At 45.0% G+C, this 13,652-nt stretch overlaps 1 protein-coding gene across 1 annotated transcript; it reads left to right on the top strand.

The window, feature by feature from the left end:
* Nucleotides 1-314: 314 nt before the first annotated feature.
* Nucleotides 315-4,937, top strand: S100Z (S100 calcium binding protein Z). Its single transcript, XM_004613136.2, has 2 exons — nt 315-455; nt 4,718-4,937. The coding sequence occupies exons 1-2, from the start codon at nt 315-317 to the stop codon at nt 4,874-4,876; spliced, it is 300 nt and encodes a 99-aa protein (XP_004613193.1). The 3' UTR covers nt 4,877-4,937.
* The last annotated feature ends 8,715 nt before the right edge of the window (nt 4,938-13,652 follow it).

A 13,652-nucleotide genomic window follows, 5' to 3' on the forward strand; every position in this document is an offset into this window, starting at 1 on the left:
ATGCTTTAGCAGATGCTTCTGAGGAACATGTTCCCGGTTGGGCTTCCAGTTAACGGGTTGAGGAGGTTGGAGAGGAGAGGAACTTCTCCTGCCAAGCCTCCTCTGCAGCCTTCCTCTCCCGAGTCCTGCGAACACCAGCGTCTAAGAAAGATGACTGGGGTTCAACCACCCACACGTGTGCTCAGGGATGACCCCAGCGATGGTCGCACTCTGTTTTGAATCACCGTGTGCTGTTTCCCTCTGCTTATTTTGAACCAGTGTTTTCCCCCCTGCGTTTGCTGGCCTGCTCGGAACCGGTCCGTTCTGTCCCCGCCATGCCCACCCAGCTGGAGATCGCCATGGACACCATGATTAGAATCTTCCACCAGTACTCTTGCAAGGAAGGGAACAGATTCAAGCTCAACAAGGGGGAACTGAAGCTGCTGCTGCAGCGGGAGCTCACGGAATTCCTCTCGGTGAGTCCATCACCGAGATGCATGGCGCATGAGCAGAAGAGCCAGGGCCGTGACTGTCCGCTCGGATGCTGCCACTCAGTCTATTCTGTGTAGAGGAGGTGCGAGGGAGGAAGCTTGCTGAGCAGAGTGCGTGCCTCTGCCTGCGCTCCATCTCTGCTATCCCCACCCCTTAAAAGTGAAAAACAAATGCAGGAGAAGCAATAGCTAAAGATCTTATGTTTTCTATGTAGGGAAGCTTCTGATGTTTTCAGTACAGCCCGTGATTAGGGCTTCAGAGTGTTCTAAATTATACCCAGGTCCTCCATCAATTAAATATCCAGGCACAGCATCTAAGATTTCATAGCTAGTTATACCAGGACTGAGAGCTAGTTACACTAGTTACCCCTCAAGTTTGCCCAGCTCTCTGTGAAGTTCAGATTGTGTATGGGGCCAGAACTTGGAAATCTTTGTTAGCCAAGAACAAACCAACCGGCTTGGATGGAAAGAGTGTCTGGCCAGTATCCGGTTAAGTAGTAAATAGATTTTCATGACTACATAGAAGGTTACCCTGTGAATCTGCATGAGAAGCCTTACCTGTTGGTCTCTGCTGCCTACTCTGATGTTTAGGGAGTTGCCTTGCATTGATTCCAGCACAAGCAGGCCTATTCTGTCTGAACTGTGTGGTTCTATACAAACCTTATATTAAATGGTGATTTTTATTGTTGCACTCTTTTCTTCCTGCCTCTACGGGATACATTTAAAATATTTTGGAAGGTGCAGGGGATTAAAACCCAGAGCCTCGTACACGATCACTGAGTGATATCAGAAGCCCCCGAGTACTTGTTGTTATTGGTGGTGTGGTTTGGGGCCAGTCCTGGCTGTGTCTAAGGCATTTTCCTGACTTTGTGATAAGGGGTCACTCCTGGCAGGTTTCAGGGGACCACTTCAGGTCCCAGGGTTGAACCCATGTTTGCCACATGCAAGATAAGTCCCTTACCCATCTGTACTCTCTCTTTGGCCCATGTTTTTTTTTTAACATAGTAATTATTTACAATACCTTTTACATTATTTTAGGAGTCCCCAGGAACTCATGGGTTGGTTGGTTCAGTTTGGCTACTAGATTATATCACATGCAGAATAAGAAACACAGTAGGTCAAATGGCACATTGATTTATTCAAGTGAAACATGTCATTTTTTTTTTAGCAAGTTGGTTTTGTTGGGATGGGAAGATAGTAGAGCTAGTAGGGTGAGTCCCTTCCATGACCCCCTCTCTGAGCCCAGACCCTCTCTCTGGACCCCCTGCTTTCTCTCTAAGCATAGACTGTGGTCATGCCTCCATTGGCCCCCTCTTCTTTTCTGGATCAGACATTGTACTAAACAAGGCTGCAGATACAATATTATGAGTCCCATGCAATATCTGGGACAATCTTTTTAAAAAATTTTTACTTAATTTTTATAAAGTTGTTCACAATAATTGATTACATTTAATATTCAAATACCAATCCCACCACCATTACACCTGGGTGGTGGACAACTTTATGCTAAAAAATATTCACCTGAAATTCACACTTACCTGGAAAGCCTGTATTTTGAGTTTCCAATAAAGTGCTGTTGCCCAAGCACTTGAGAAAATGTGTGGAGGCTTGCTCTTCAAGTCCATGTTCTCTCTTGAACACGTATCTTGCTTGTTTATATGGAGACAATTGGCCTGTTTCCATTCTAGAGGAGCCTGTGTACTCTCTCAAACATGTACAGCTTCCTCACTCTGTTCTCACATTTAAATAAGTTTTATTTGTGTTTATTTATTTAATTTATTTATTTTTATTGAATCACTGTGAGATAGTCACAAAGATTTCATGATTTTCAGTCATGCAATGATCAAACACCCATCCCTCCACCAGTGTGCATTTTCTACCACCAATGTCTCCAGTATCCCTCCCGTCACCTCCCCCTCCTCCTGCCTCTTGGCAGGCACCTTCCTTCTTACTCTCTCTCTGCTTTGGGCATCATGGTTTGCAGTACATATACTGAGAATTATGATGGGTCCTTAGTCTACTTTCAGCACATGTCTTCCATCCCAAGTGATCCCTATGTCTAAATAAGTTTTTTCTTTTTTGCTTTTTGGTCATACCTGGCGATGCACAGGGGTCACTCCTGGCTCTGCACTCAGGAATTACCCCTGGCAGTGCTCAGGGGACCATATGGGATGCTGGGAATCGAACCTGGGTCAGCCGCATGCAAGGCAAATGCCCTACCTGCTGTGCTATTGCTCCAGCCCCATCTAAATAAGTTTTAATAAAATGATCTTGCTTGACCATTTTGCCTCCTCCTGAAATTCTTCTCTGAGGGGGAAAGGTGACAGATGCAAAGTGCCTGTGCTGAGGTTGGGACTGACCTGGTCGGGGCCAGGCATTTCCCCAAGGGCTGGTGGCCAAGGTGGGTTGAGCAGTGAGGTGGGAGCACTTTTTCTCAAGTCTACCTTCTGTGCTCCCCACTTTAAGAGCCACTGGCAACAATAAAGCAAAATTTCTTTTTATCTTTTTTTTTTCTTAAGTAAAACATTTTATTTGGAGGTTTTTAAGGGAAGGAGGAAGAAAAAGTGGGAGAGAGTGGAGAGTAGCGTGCTCAAGACAGAGCCCCTACACACATACCAGCATTAGACAGGAAAGCATGAAAGTACACATCTCAGGGGAGATGCAGGTACGACATGTGCTTGGGTGCCACATGTGCTCGGTCGTGTGGGCACAATCAGCACATGGGCTCAGGCAGCATATGCACCACAATTTCTTTTATTAACTTATGAGTTTTGTCCAATTTAAGAAATTAGGGGGCCTGATAATGATGGGGTAGGGCACTTGCCTTGCATGTAGGCAACTCAGGTTTGATCCCTGGTACCACACATGGTCCCCTGAGCCCACAAGGAGTAACCCCTGAGCTCAGTGTCAGGACTAAGCCCTCACAGCAGCCAGGTAAAGCCCCAAACCAAAACAACAATAATGAAACTCAGGGGCTGGAGAGCTAGTACAGTGGGTAGGGTGCTTGCAGCTGAACAGAGTTTGATCCCCAAAGTCCCATATGATCCCCAGAGCACGGCTAGGAGTGATTTATGATTGCAGAGCCCAAAGCAACCCCTGAGCACTGCCAGGTGTGGTTCAAAAACAAATTGCAAAGGTTTTTAAAAAGAAAAAATGACTACATAAGGTATAAAATAGGCTTGTCTTTTATTAATAATCTTGTTCCACTCTTTATCTGACTATATACCCATCTGTTTTTTTTATAAACTCATTTAACCATTTAATATATTTCTAGTTGTGAAGTGCAGATTGCCAGTTTCAGGAATCCTTTAATAAAGCAAATTAAATCTCTCAAAAAAAAAGGTAGTTGGGGGTGGGAGGCAGTGGAGTGATAGTACAGTGGATATTTACCTTGCATATAGTCGACCCAAGTTTGATCCTTGACATGCCATATTGTCCCTCGAGCTCACCAGAAGTGGTCCCAAAGCGCAGAGCCAGGTGTAAGTCCAGGGCATAGCAAAGAGTTGCCCCAAAGCAAACCAAAAAGGTATGGAAATATTGTTAAAATTTGTGGGGAGGCATTATTTTCCTCACTGTCACTGTATCACTGTCATCCTATTGTTCATTGATTTGCTCGAGCGAGCACCAATAACATCTCCATCGTGAGACTTGTTGTTACTGTTTTTGGCATATCAAATAAACCACAGGTAACTTGCCATGCGGGTGAGATTCCTTAGGTAGTTTGCCGGGCTCCCTGAGAGAGGCGGAGAAATTGAACTCGGGTCAGCCACGTGCAAGATAATGCCTTACTCCTTGTAAATAGTGAAATTTTTACATATTAAATGATTTGCTCAGTTTCACAATTGATAACATGGCAGAGCTATACACACACATGCACACATGTTTGCACACACACAGACACACACATATAAGTAGTATTTTGGAGACTTCAAAGCTTCTTCCTTTCGATAAGTCCTGGTAACTCCCTGTACCCTCACCGCAATATGTCACACATTTTGCATCCCTGGCTCCCTGTGCTGAGCTGCCGTTTGCTCTTCTGGGCGTTTAGGTCAGAGCCAGGGCCAAGGGCTCATTCGGAATTTGTGCCTGGCTCAACCCTTCCTTCTGCACCCTTCACTGGTTCCTGCAGATAGGCTCTTAGTAAAAGTGGAAATCAGAATTTTAATGGACTAAAGAGAATTTTTTAGTGTCACAATGACCGCTCTCAATCTGGGAGTTAGAAATGTTTTTTTTTTCTTCCCTTTTAGTGTCAGAAGGATCCACATTTGGTGGATAAGATAATGCAGGACCTGGACGCCAATAAGGACAACGAAGTGGACTTTAATGAATTCGTGGTCATGGTGGCAGCTCTGACAGTCGCTTGTAATGACTACTTTGTAGAGCAGTTGAAGAAGAAAGGGAAATAAAATTGTTACCTAATATAAAGCCATAAATATATACAGTCTTACTTATTCTTCACCTAAACCCTCCAGCTCTAAAGTTACAAGAATGCCTCTGAAGGTATAGTAGACATATGATTAATTGCTGATATTAACAAATGATGGATATCTTAATTAATGTATCAAATCTTAGGATAATATCCCAAACCTTATATGCCCTACTAGAAAATGTTCTGCATTATTTGTGATGCATTTTGTTGGTGGTGGTCGTGAAAAAGAGAACATCAGAAAAATGTGGCTATTTTCAGATGAGACCGGAACTTAGCAAATGTCTAATAGACCTCATCCTTAAACTCGTTGGGGATTTCTTACCTTGGTGAAGAGTTAGGTGGCTCCCCAACTCCTCTTATATTTAAGGGAAAATAGTTGTTAGGGACTGTAAGCAGAAAGGCTTGTCCACAGAAGAAAGTGGTTTTTCAGTGAGTGGGGCAGGAAGGGCCGCTTCCGGCTGGTGCTCTTGTACTCTCCCTGCCTGGCTCCATGCAACTGCAAGGCAAGAACTTTCATAGCTTCACTGAGTTTCCCCCTGGGCCGGGCTGCAGTCACTGGGTAGGTGCCTCGGGTTTCTTTGCTGTCCTCTCTCTCTCAAAGTGGGTGTACGACCACCCACTTTGTGGTCCTGCATGCTCAATAAAAGACTTGCACATGAATCCTTGTCTTGGGTTTTGCTTGGGGTCAGGGATCCAGACTATGACAGATCGTTTGGCATATTTAAGAAGGGGATGGCATATGTATGTTTGGGCCACACCTGGCATTACTCAGGGGCCATTCCTGGTTCTGTACTATGTGCTGAGAGGCCACCATGCCTGTTAGTACTTGGGGGACCACTCAAGCCAGGATTAGAACCAAAGTCACTGCCTCATGCTAGGCAAGTGCCTTGATCTTTGTGTATTTTATATCATTTGCTTAATTTTGGAGGGTCATACCTGATGGTGCTCAGGGCTTTCTTCTGATTTGGGGCTCAAGAATTGTTTCTGGTGAGGCTCAGGGGACCGTATGTCATGCTAGGAATCAAACCCTGTTTGGCTGTAAGCAAGGCAAGTGCCTTACCTGCTGTACTATCTCTCTGGCTCGATGTCACTTTTTCTTTAATAGAATAACTCTCTCTCCTCTCTCTCTCTTCTCTCTCTCTCATTTTTGTCTTTCTCAAGCCAAATTTGAGAAACCAGGATGGGAGGGGAGAAGTCAGCAATGCAGAGGAGAATTTTCTATTTTAAAATAACACATAAACATAATGGACAAGGGCTACACATTTCTCAGGGACTTTGATATTTTCAGGCTCATGTGACCCAAAGTTTACTTATTCTTAAATGGGTTACCAGAGCTGAAGAGCTATCACAGCAGACAGTACATGTGCCTTGCATGCAGTCAACTAGGATATGATCCCCAGCACCCCATATAGTCCCCTGCCCGCCTAGAAATTCCTGAGTGTAGAGCCAGGAGTAAACCCTGAGCACTGCCAGATGTGGCCCCCACCAGAAAAAAAAAACACCCATGACAAATAAATAAAATGAGTCACCAATACATGTAAAGTAAATTCTAAATTGTCATGTTCCATTCTAGAAAGGATGTTCTCCAAAAAAGAAAAAGAAATGTCAGTGGGGGTAGGAGTGGGGTGGAAATGTTCACCTCATGGTATTTCTACAATCAATCAAAGGTGAGGAAAAGCAATTTAGTGTCAAAATAGATTTCAAATGAGTAAAAAATACATGATGTGTCAAATGTTCTTTTCTAGTAAAGGCCTCTGTGTGTGTGTGTGTGTGTGTTGTGTGAAAGAGAGAGAGACAGACAGATAGACAGAGGAGAGTTTGTGTGCTTGGTACATAAAATAAGTCTGTAGTAACCAAAACTTTTATTTCTTCTATGCAGAAACTTTGATCTTTGCATTTGCTGGAATTTAAATCCATTTCAAACAACCTTCAAAGGTTGTTCTGTGAACTTCTGTGAACTGTCATGTTTTTGATATTTAACTTATTTCCTGTATGGTTATTGGAAGAGACAGATAACAAAGAATGGTAACTTAGACCTGCTTGATGCCTTGGGTTTGAGCTGTTGGCTGACAATGTAGATAGAAAGCATTTTAAAAGCAAATCAAAACCGTAGACTGGCTCAGTGGTAGAGCACTTGCCGTACATGTGGGAGACTCTGCCATGAAAGACTAAGACCAACAAAACACAACAAAACACCAAAATCTTACATTTTATTTTAAAGTCAGATATCCCCCCAACCCCGAAGTTCCCCCTAAAATAGTTGCTCTCCAAGACAGAAACTTGGAGTCAAGTTTTTGACAAGGCACAAAAGCAGGTAAAGCTTATTTAAGAAGAATGAATTTGTGGGGACAGAAGGATACCTCAGGGGTTATGGTACACACATTGCATGCAGCTCTTGTTCCATCTGTGGCACCACGTGGTCCCCTGAGTATCACTGTGTGTGATCCAGTGTGGGGTCACTGTGTGTGACCCCAAGCACTGTGGGGGTAACCCCGGTGATCTGGGGCACTGACTGCTCCAGTTGACTAGAATCATTGGGAAGTGCCTCAGGGTTTGGGAGCACCCCAACACATACACACTCTAAAAGAAAAAAAAAGAATGAAAAAAATTAGGCAAAGGCTGCTGGTCTGAAGAAGCCACAAGGAATGTTGGTGAGGGTGGAAGCGGGATGAGAGAAAATTGATATTTATTGGAATATAAAAATTGTTATATTCAAGGAAACACTTGTAAGACTTTAAGCTTCTTTTTAAAAAATTTATTTTAAAAAATTTTGGTTATTATTTTGGGGGGTACACAGGGCTATGCTTGGGGTTTATTCCTGGCTCTGCTCTCAGGGATCACCTGTGGTGAACCTGGGGGAACATGTTGGGTGCTGCATTAGCTGTGTGCAAGGCAAATAACCTACCCACTCTAGTATCTTTCTGGTCCTTCAAAGGTATTCTTAAAGACATAAATGAATGGGTATGTTGCACTTTTACCAAGATTCTAATTCTGTTGGTTGGGGATGGTCCCAGGCATCCATCAGTTTCTCTCTCTCTCTCTCTCTCTCTCTCTCTCTCTCTCTCTCTCTCGTAGTTGGGGTCACTCTCAGCAGTGCTGAGTGCTGAGGCCTGGTGGTGGTTGGGACACAGCAGAGTCACACCCAGCAGTGCTGTGTGTGTGTGTGTGTGTGTGTGTGTGTGTGTGTGTGTGTGTGTGTGTGTGTAGGGTGGGGGCATATGAGGCGCTGTGGAGTGAACTAAGAAGGCATTTGCGCTCCACTTATAGCACATTTCTGGTCCATTAGTCTTTTTTTTCATGTTTGTTTCTTTGTTTTGGTGCCACACTTAACTGTACTCAGGGGTCACTCCTAATACTGCTTAGGGGACCATGTGATAATCAAACCTGGGACTACCACATGCAAAGCATATTCTCTATCCTTTTTTCTGGTTTTGTTTTTTTGTGGGGTGTATGGGGTACACCAGCTATGCTCAGGGCTTACTCCTGGCTCTGTGCTCAGAGATCATTCCTGGCAGGGCTTGGGGGTAATGCTGAGGATCGAACCAGGGTCTGCCCAGCACACGGCAAGCTCCTATACTATCTCTCCAGTTCCCGCTTTAGCCTTTTGAACCATCTCGAAGCCTCTCAGTAATTTTAAAGAGCAGGATGTGATTCTCTTGCAATGATTCTAAATGCAGTAAAGGTTGAAAACGGCTGCTTTTATGGCAGATCACTTAAAGCAAACCCTCTGGTGGACATCCGGCTGAGAATTGCAGGGCACAGCCAGCATCAGTGTGAAGTACAAGGTGTCTGTGTATAATGTGTACACGAAGCCCTGGGGAGCTGGTTTGACTTCAGGAGGTTCGGGTTGGAGCCTGAGCTTCTGCATTTCTCACAGGCTCTAGAGGAAGCCCTCAGTGCTCGTAGAAATCAGAACCTGAAATGACATGAGCAGGCACTGGACAGTGCTAGGGACGTGGCATTTTGGAAGCAGGGTCTTGGAAAGTAGTACTTACTGGGGTTTAGTCCCTTCAGAAGACTAACTTAGCCCCCGTGGGGAGCTAAGGAGAAGTCAGGAAAGACTATTCCCTCAGGAGCTGGGGATGGGAAGGTGGAAGTGATGCACCCAGACAGTCTTAGACAAAGGTTTTCTTATCAGACCTTTCTGCTGGTGTTGCAGAGAGCTGCTGCCTTGCTGGGTATTTACAGGTCTCTCCCTTTCCCTTTTTTAATTTAATTTAACTTTTTTTGGTCACACCCAGCAATGCACAGGGGTTACTCCAGGCTCTGCACTCAGGAATAACCCCTGGCGGTGCTCAGGGAACCATACGAGATGCTGGGAATCGAACCCAGGTCAGCCTCGTGCAAGGCAAACGCCCTACCCGCTGTGCTATCACTCCAGCCCCAGGTCTTTCCCTTTTCTCACGACCACCCACCTACTGGGTTAGGGTCTGGTCTGTCTGTAATTACTTCCTAAAGCACATATTTCCAAATGTAGTCACAGTGCAGGAGGCTCAGTTTTAAGCTCAAAGGTCTCTGTGCAGGAGGCCTGGGTTGGAGCTGCAGCACTGAGTGCTCCTCCAACACCAAGGAAGTGATCCCTAAGCAGAGAACCAGGAGTAGCCCCTGAGCACTGCTGAGTGTGACTCCAAAGCCAAATACTAACAAATGTCATCACAGAAGGAATTGGGACTTTAATAGATGAATTCTGAGGGGTCGTAGTTTAGTCTATAAAAAGTCTATTTGTGGGTTAAATTCCTAAAACTGGAAGTGACTTGTTAGCTCATGTAAAATACATTAAAACATTTTATATTTATGATATAAATTTCCCATCTAATATCCTATGCCAATGTATACTCCCATGATCTCTGTAAAAATCTTGGTTTTCTACATCTTCACTGACATTGGACATTTTCCAATTTAACTTTTGTTAATACAATGGACTTTCAATTTGCATTCTTAAATTTCTATTTTTTTTCTTTTTGGGCTCCCAAGTAGTGTTCAAGGGTCCAGGGGATCCTACTGATACTCAGTCAACAGGGCTGGACCATTCAATTTTCAGGTCCAGTGATACGGTACCAGTTGGGTTTGTGAGATGCTCTGGAGCCAGTTTGGTTACACCCAATGGAGTTTGGGGGCCCTGTGGGATCAAACCCGGGTCCCTGCATGCATCCCTGACCATTGAGCTCTATCTCAGCCCCACATTAAAATTTTTCTGAGTGTTTCCCGTCTTTTTATAGGTTTGCTGACTATTTCTGGCTCTTTTCCTGAAAAGCACATTTCTTTTCAATTGACATTAGAAGCTGGGTTCACAGCTAAGACTTCTTCCCACGTTGGCTTTTGCACACAGCTAAATGATGTACATTGACATTTGCCTTCCTTCGCACAGGAGCGTGCCTCCTTACCTTCCCAGGGAGGCTCTGCGTCTGACTCTAATGAAGTGCTACTCACGCTTCTTCACGCAGCACAGAAATAACCACTCAGCACAGTTACCTACACCTACAGTAAATGTGTCCAATTTAGACATTGCAGTAATCTCAAGTTACGTGCTCCACAGCCATTGGCTGGATCTCAGGTGACTGCGTGGGGCTATGATGTCAGGGTTTCCTGAGGGTTCATCAAGGGCTCAAGAAAACAGAGTGCATCCTTGCAAAGAAAGCCTTGCTCTCAGGAGGGGGTCCGCCTGGAACAGTCTTCAGCAGGGCCTGGCACAGGGAAGGTGGGGGCCAACGGCTTCCGCAGAGAGAACAGCGAGGAGGTACCTCTAACAGCGTCAGCCCCTGGGGTGCCTGAAGAGTCTAGCAGATGAATTCTCGGATTCACCCTGAAATTCACCCCTCCCACAACAAAATCTTCTGCCATGTCTTGAAGCAGGTGGCACAAAAGTTATTGCGTATCTCTGTGTGAAGATAGACTTTAAAAAAAATCTAATTAATTTTTTTTTCATTAAGGCACCATGACTTACAAAGTTACCCCTAGTCCAGTTTTAGGAATACTATGTTCCAGCACCAGCCCCACCACCAGTGTCAATTTCCCTCCACCAGTGTGAACACTTTCTCTTTTTTTAAAAAAATGTTATTACCACAATTAATAGCTGAATAAGAATTATTTGGCAACATTTATTCTCAGCCCAAACCCACATTGCCATTATGCCTTAAAATAGCTTTGTCTCTTGCTTGGTTTCACTTGGTTAGATACCAACAAACATCCACAAATCGCACTGGGTAGCTAAGCCTTTAAAGTCGACTTTGATTCTCAGCAGTTCCCCTCATTTGACCCTTTTGTCTATACTGCAGTGACCCGGAAGCCACATGGAAAGCCCTGTCTTCAAGGGTGGGCTATTTGCTTTAAATATATATTAAAAATATATATATATGTACATATATATATACTTATTTATTTATTTTATGTTTTTGTTTTGGGCCACACCCGGTGATGTCCAGCGGTTACTCCTGGATCTGCACTCAGGAATCATACCTGGCAGTGGAGCAGGGGACTATATGGATGCTAGAGATTGAACGAGGGTCAGCCGCATGCAAGGCAAATGCCCTACCCACTGTACTATCCAGCCCTGGCTATTTGCTTCTCAGTAATTTCATACCTTTGGTTCACCTGGCACCACATTTCCTTTCAGTGGAAAGTGATCTCCACAGTCTGAACTCAGGAGCCTGTCACCAGGCAGTGGTGTTGTGTGAGGGGCTGTATGATACCTATCATGAATTTACAGCATTGTGGTGGCTCCCGTGCAGGGCCACCCTCTAAAGGGCTAGGAGGGCAGAAATGCTACAGTCTCTCACAGTCACGGTGATTCCTCTTCCAGCTCCGGTTCACACACTCAGGGTGAAGCAGCAGATATGCTTTGAGTTTGGAGGGTTTTCACTCAGCCCACGGGCCACTTTAAATCCATCACAGTCAGACTTACATGGACCTTTTTTTTTTTTTTTTGTTTTGGGCTCACACCTGGCTGGCTATGCTCAGGAGTTACTCCTGGGTCTGCACTCAGGTATTAACTTTTGGTGGTGCTTGGGGGACCATATGAGATGCTGGGGATCGAACCCAGGTTGGTTGTATACAAGGTGAACGTTCCTCTACCTGCTGTACAGTTGTGGACCTGATGCACCACCCTCGCCCCAAAAGTTGGTGGCACTGTAGAACCCCCTACCACACCTCAGAATCCCTGAATCTAAACCTGCATTTAAACAAGATTCAGAATGCAACTTAAACTTTGAGAAGCACAAGCCAGAGATATAGTATAGGGGGTTAATTAAGCACTTGCTCTGAGTATGGCTGCTCCTAGCACCACATAGGATCCCCTGAGCACTGTTTCTAGTGTTCCCTGAGCACTGAGCAGGTGTAACCCCCTGAGCACCACCAGGGGTGGTGTGCTTCCCACCAAGACAAACAAATCCAAACAAAACCCAAAAGGCTGAGAAGCATAAAGATAAAATAAATAAAATTGAAAGTATTTCTCTGTAGAAACCCAGAGAAATGGAATGCGGATGGAAGGGATGAGAGCTACTGCATGTAGAAAATTTACACAAAACTCAGTCACCTGAAAAATTAACATTTTTCATCTCATAGATTTTCTGAGCATCAGAGCTCAGGAGGGCCTTGCTTGGCTGGTTCCCCTCCCAGGCCCTTACGGCATGACCACAGGACAGAGCTGCCGTGTCCAGAGACAGATCAGGGGCCAGAAGTCCGGTCCAAGGGTGCACAGGTAGGTCCTGGAGGAAAGCTTCAGCTGGCTGCCACAGCCGCCTCTCCCCAAGACTGCTAGTGAGAGGGGCCCCAGGAGCAAATGGAGGGAAAGACAAAAATGTCATCATGTATGAACTTTGAATCAGCACCCTTCCTTTAGTAAATTCCACCACCAAAATTATATTTTATGTAAGGGAAGCGCATTCATATTTACACTACACACATTAACACACTCCACATCCCATACACACCCCACTCATTCCCATCCCCACCACACACATACACACACACACACACACTCACACACACACATGTCTCACCTGTGAAGTAAAAAAGTATAAAATACATCTACATGCTCCCCACCAGGTAAGAATCAGGCCAAGTGCTACTAAAAGACAAACCCTTTCTGGGTTTTGCCATGAGAGGGGCCATCGTTTTATTCTTAGCGTCTGTTCACTTTGGAAGCCCAGATGCTTCTCTCAATAGCATCTGGCAGCAAGGCTGACTGTTCAGTCCCTTTCCTGGGGCTGAAAAAGCTAAAAACCTAAAAAGCCATCACCCTTTTATCTGTCCAGAGGTATTTTTCACTGTCACTGTCATCCTATTGCTCATCGATTTGCTTGAGCGGGGAACCAGTAACATCTCCATTCTGAGACTTGTTGTTACTGTTTTTGGCATATTGAATACGCCACGGGTAGCTTGCCATGCTCTGCTGTGAGGGCGAGATACTCTCGGTAGCTTGCCAGGCTCCCCGAGAGGGGCGGAGGAATCGAACCCGGGTCGGCAGCGTGCAAGGCAAATGCCCTACTGCTGTGCTATCGCTCCAGCCCCAGAGGTATTAAAAATACCCAGAGGTATTTTTATTTTTTAAAAAACTACCTATCTTGTTATGAATTCTCCTGGGAAGGGGTGGTGGGTGCTCTGGCTCCTTCTGCCTTTCTCACACCGTGTGTCTCTCGTGGGGAGCAGGCTGGTTCAGAGGGTCCCAGCACCCTTCTCTTCAGCCTCTTTTTCTTCCTGATCCCTTGCCTTCATCATTTCAGGAAGCTGTCTAGATCCCTAGAGTGTTTTGTGGG

This window comes from Sorex araneus, chromosome 1 (assembly GCF_027595985.1).
Source record: "Sorex araneus isolate mSorAra2 chromosome 1, mSorAra2.pri, whole genome shotgun sequence".
In the NCBI taxonomy this organism is placed as follows: Eukaryota; Metazoa; Chordata; class Mammalia; order Eulipotyphla; family Soricidae; genus Sorex; species Sorex araneus.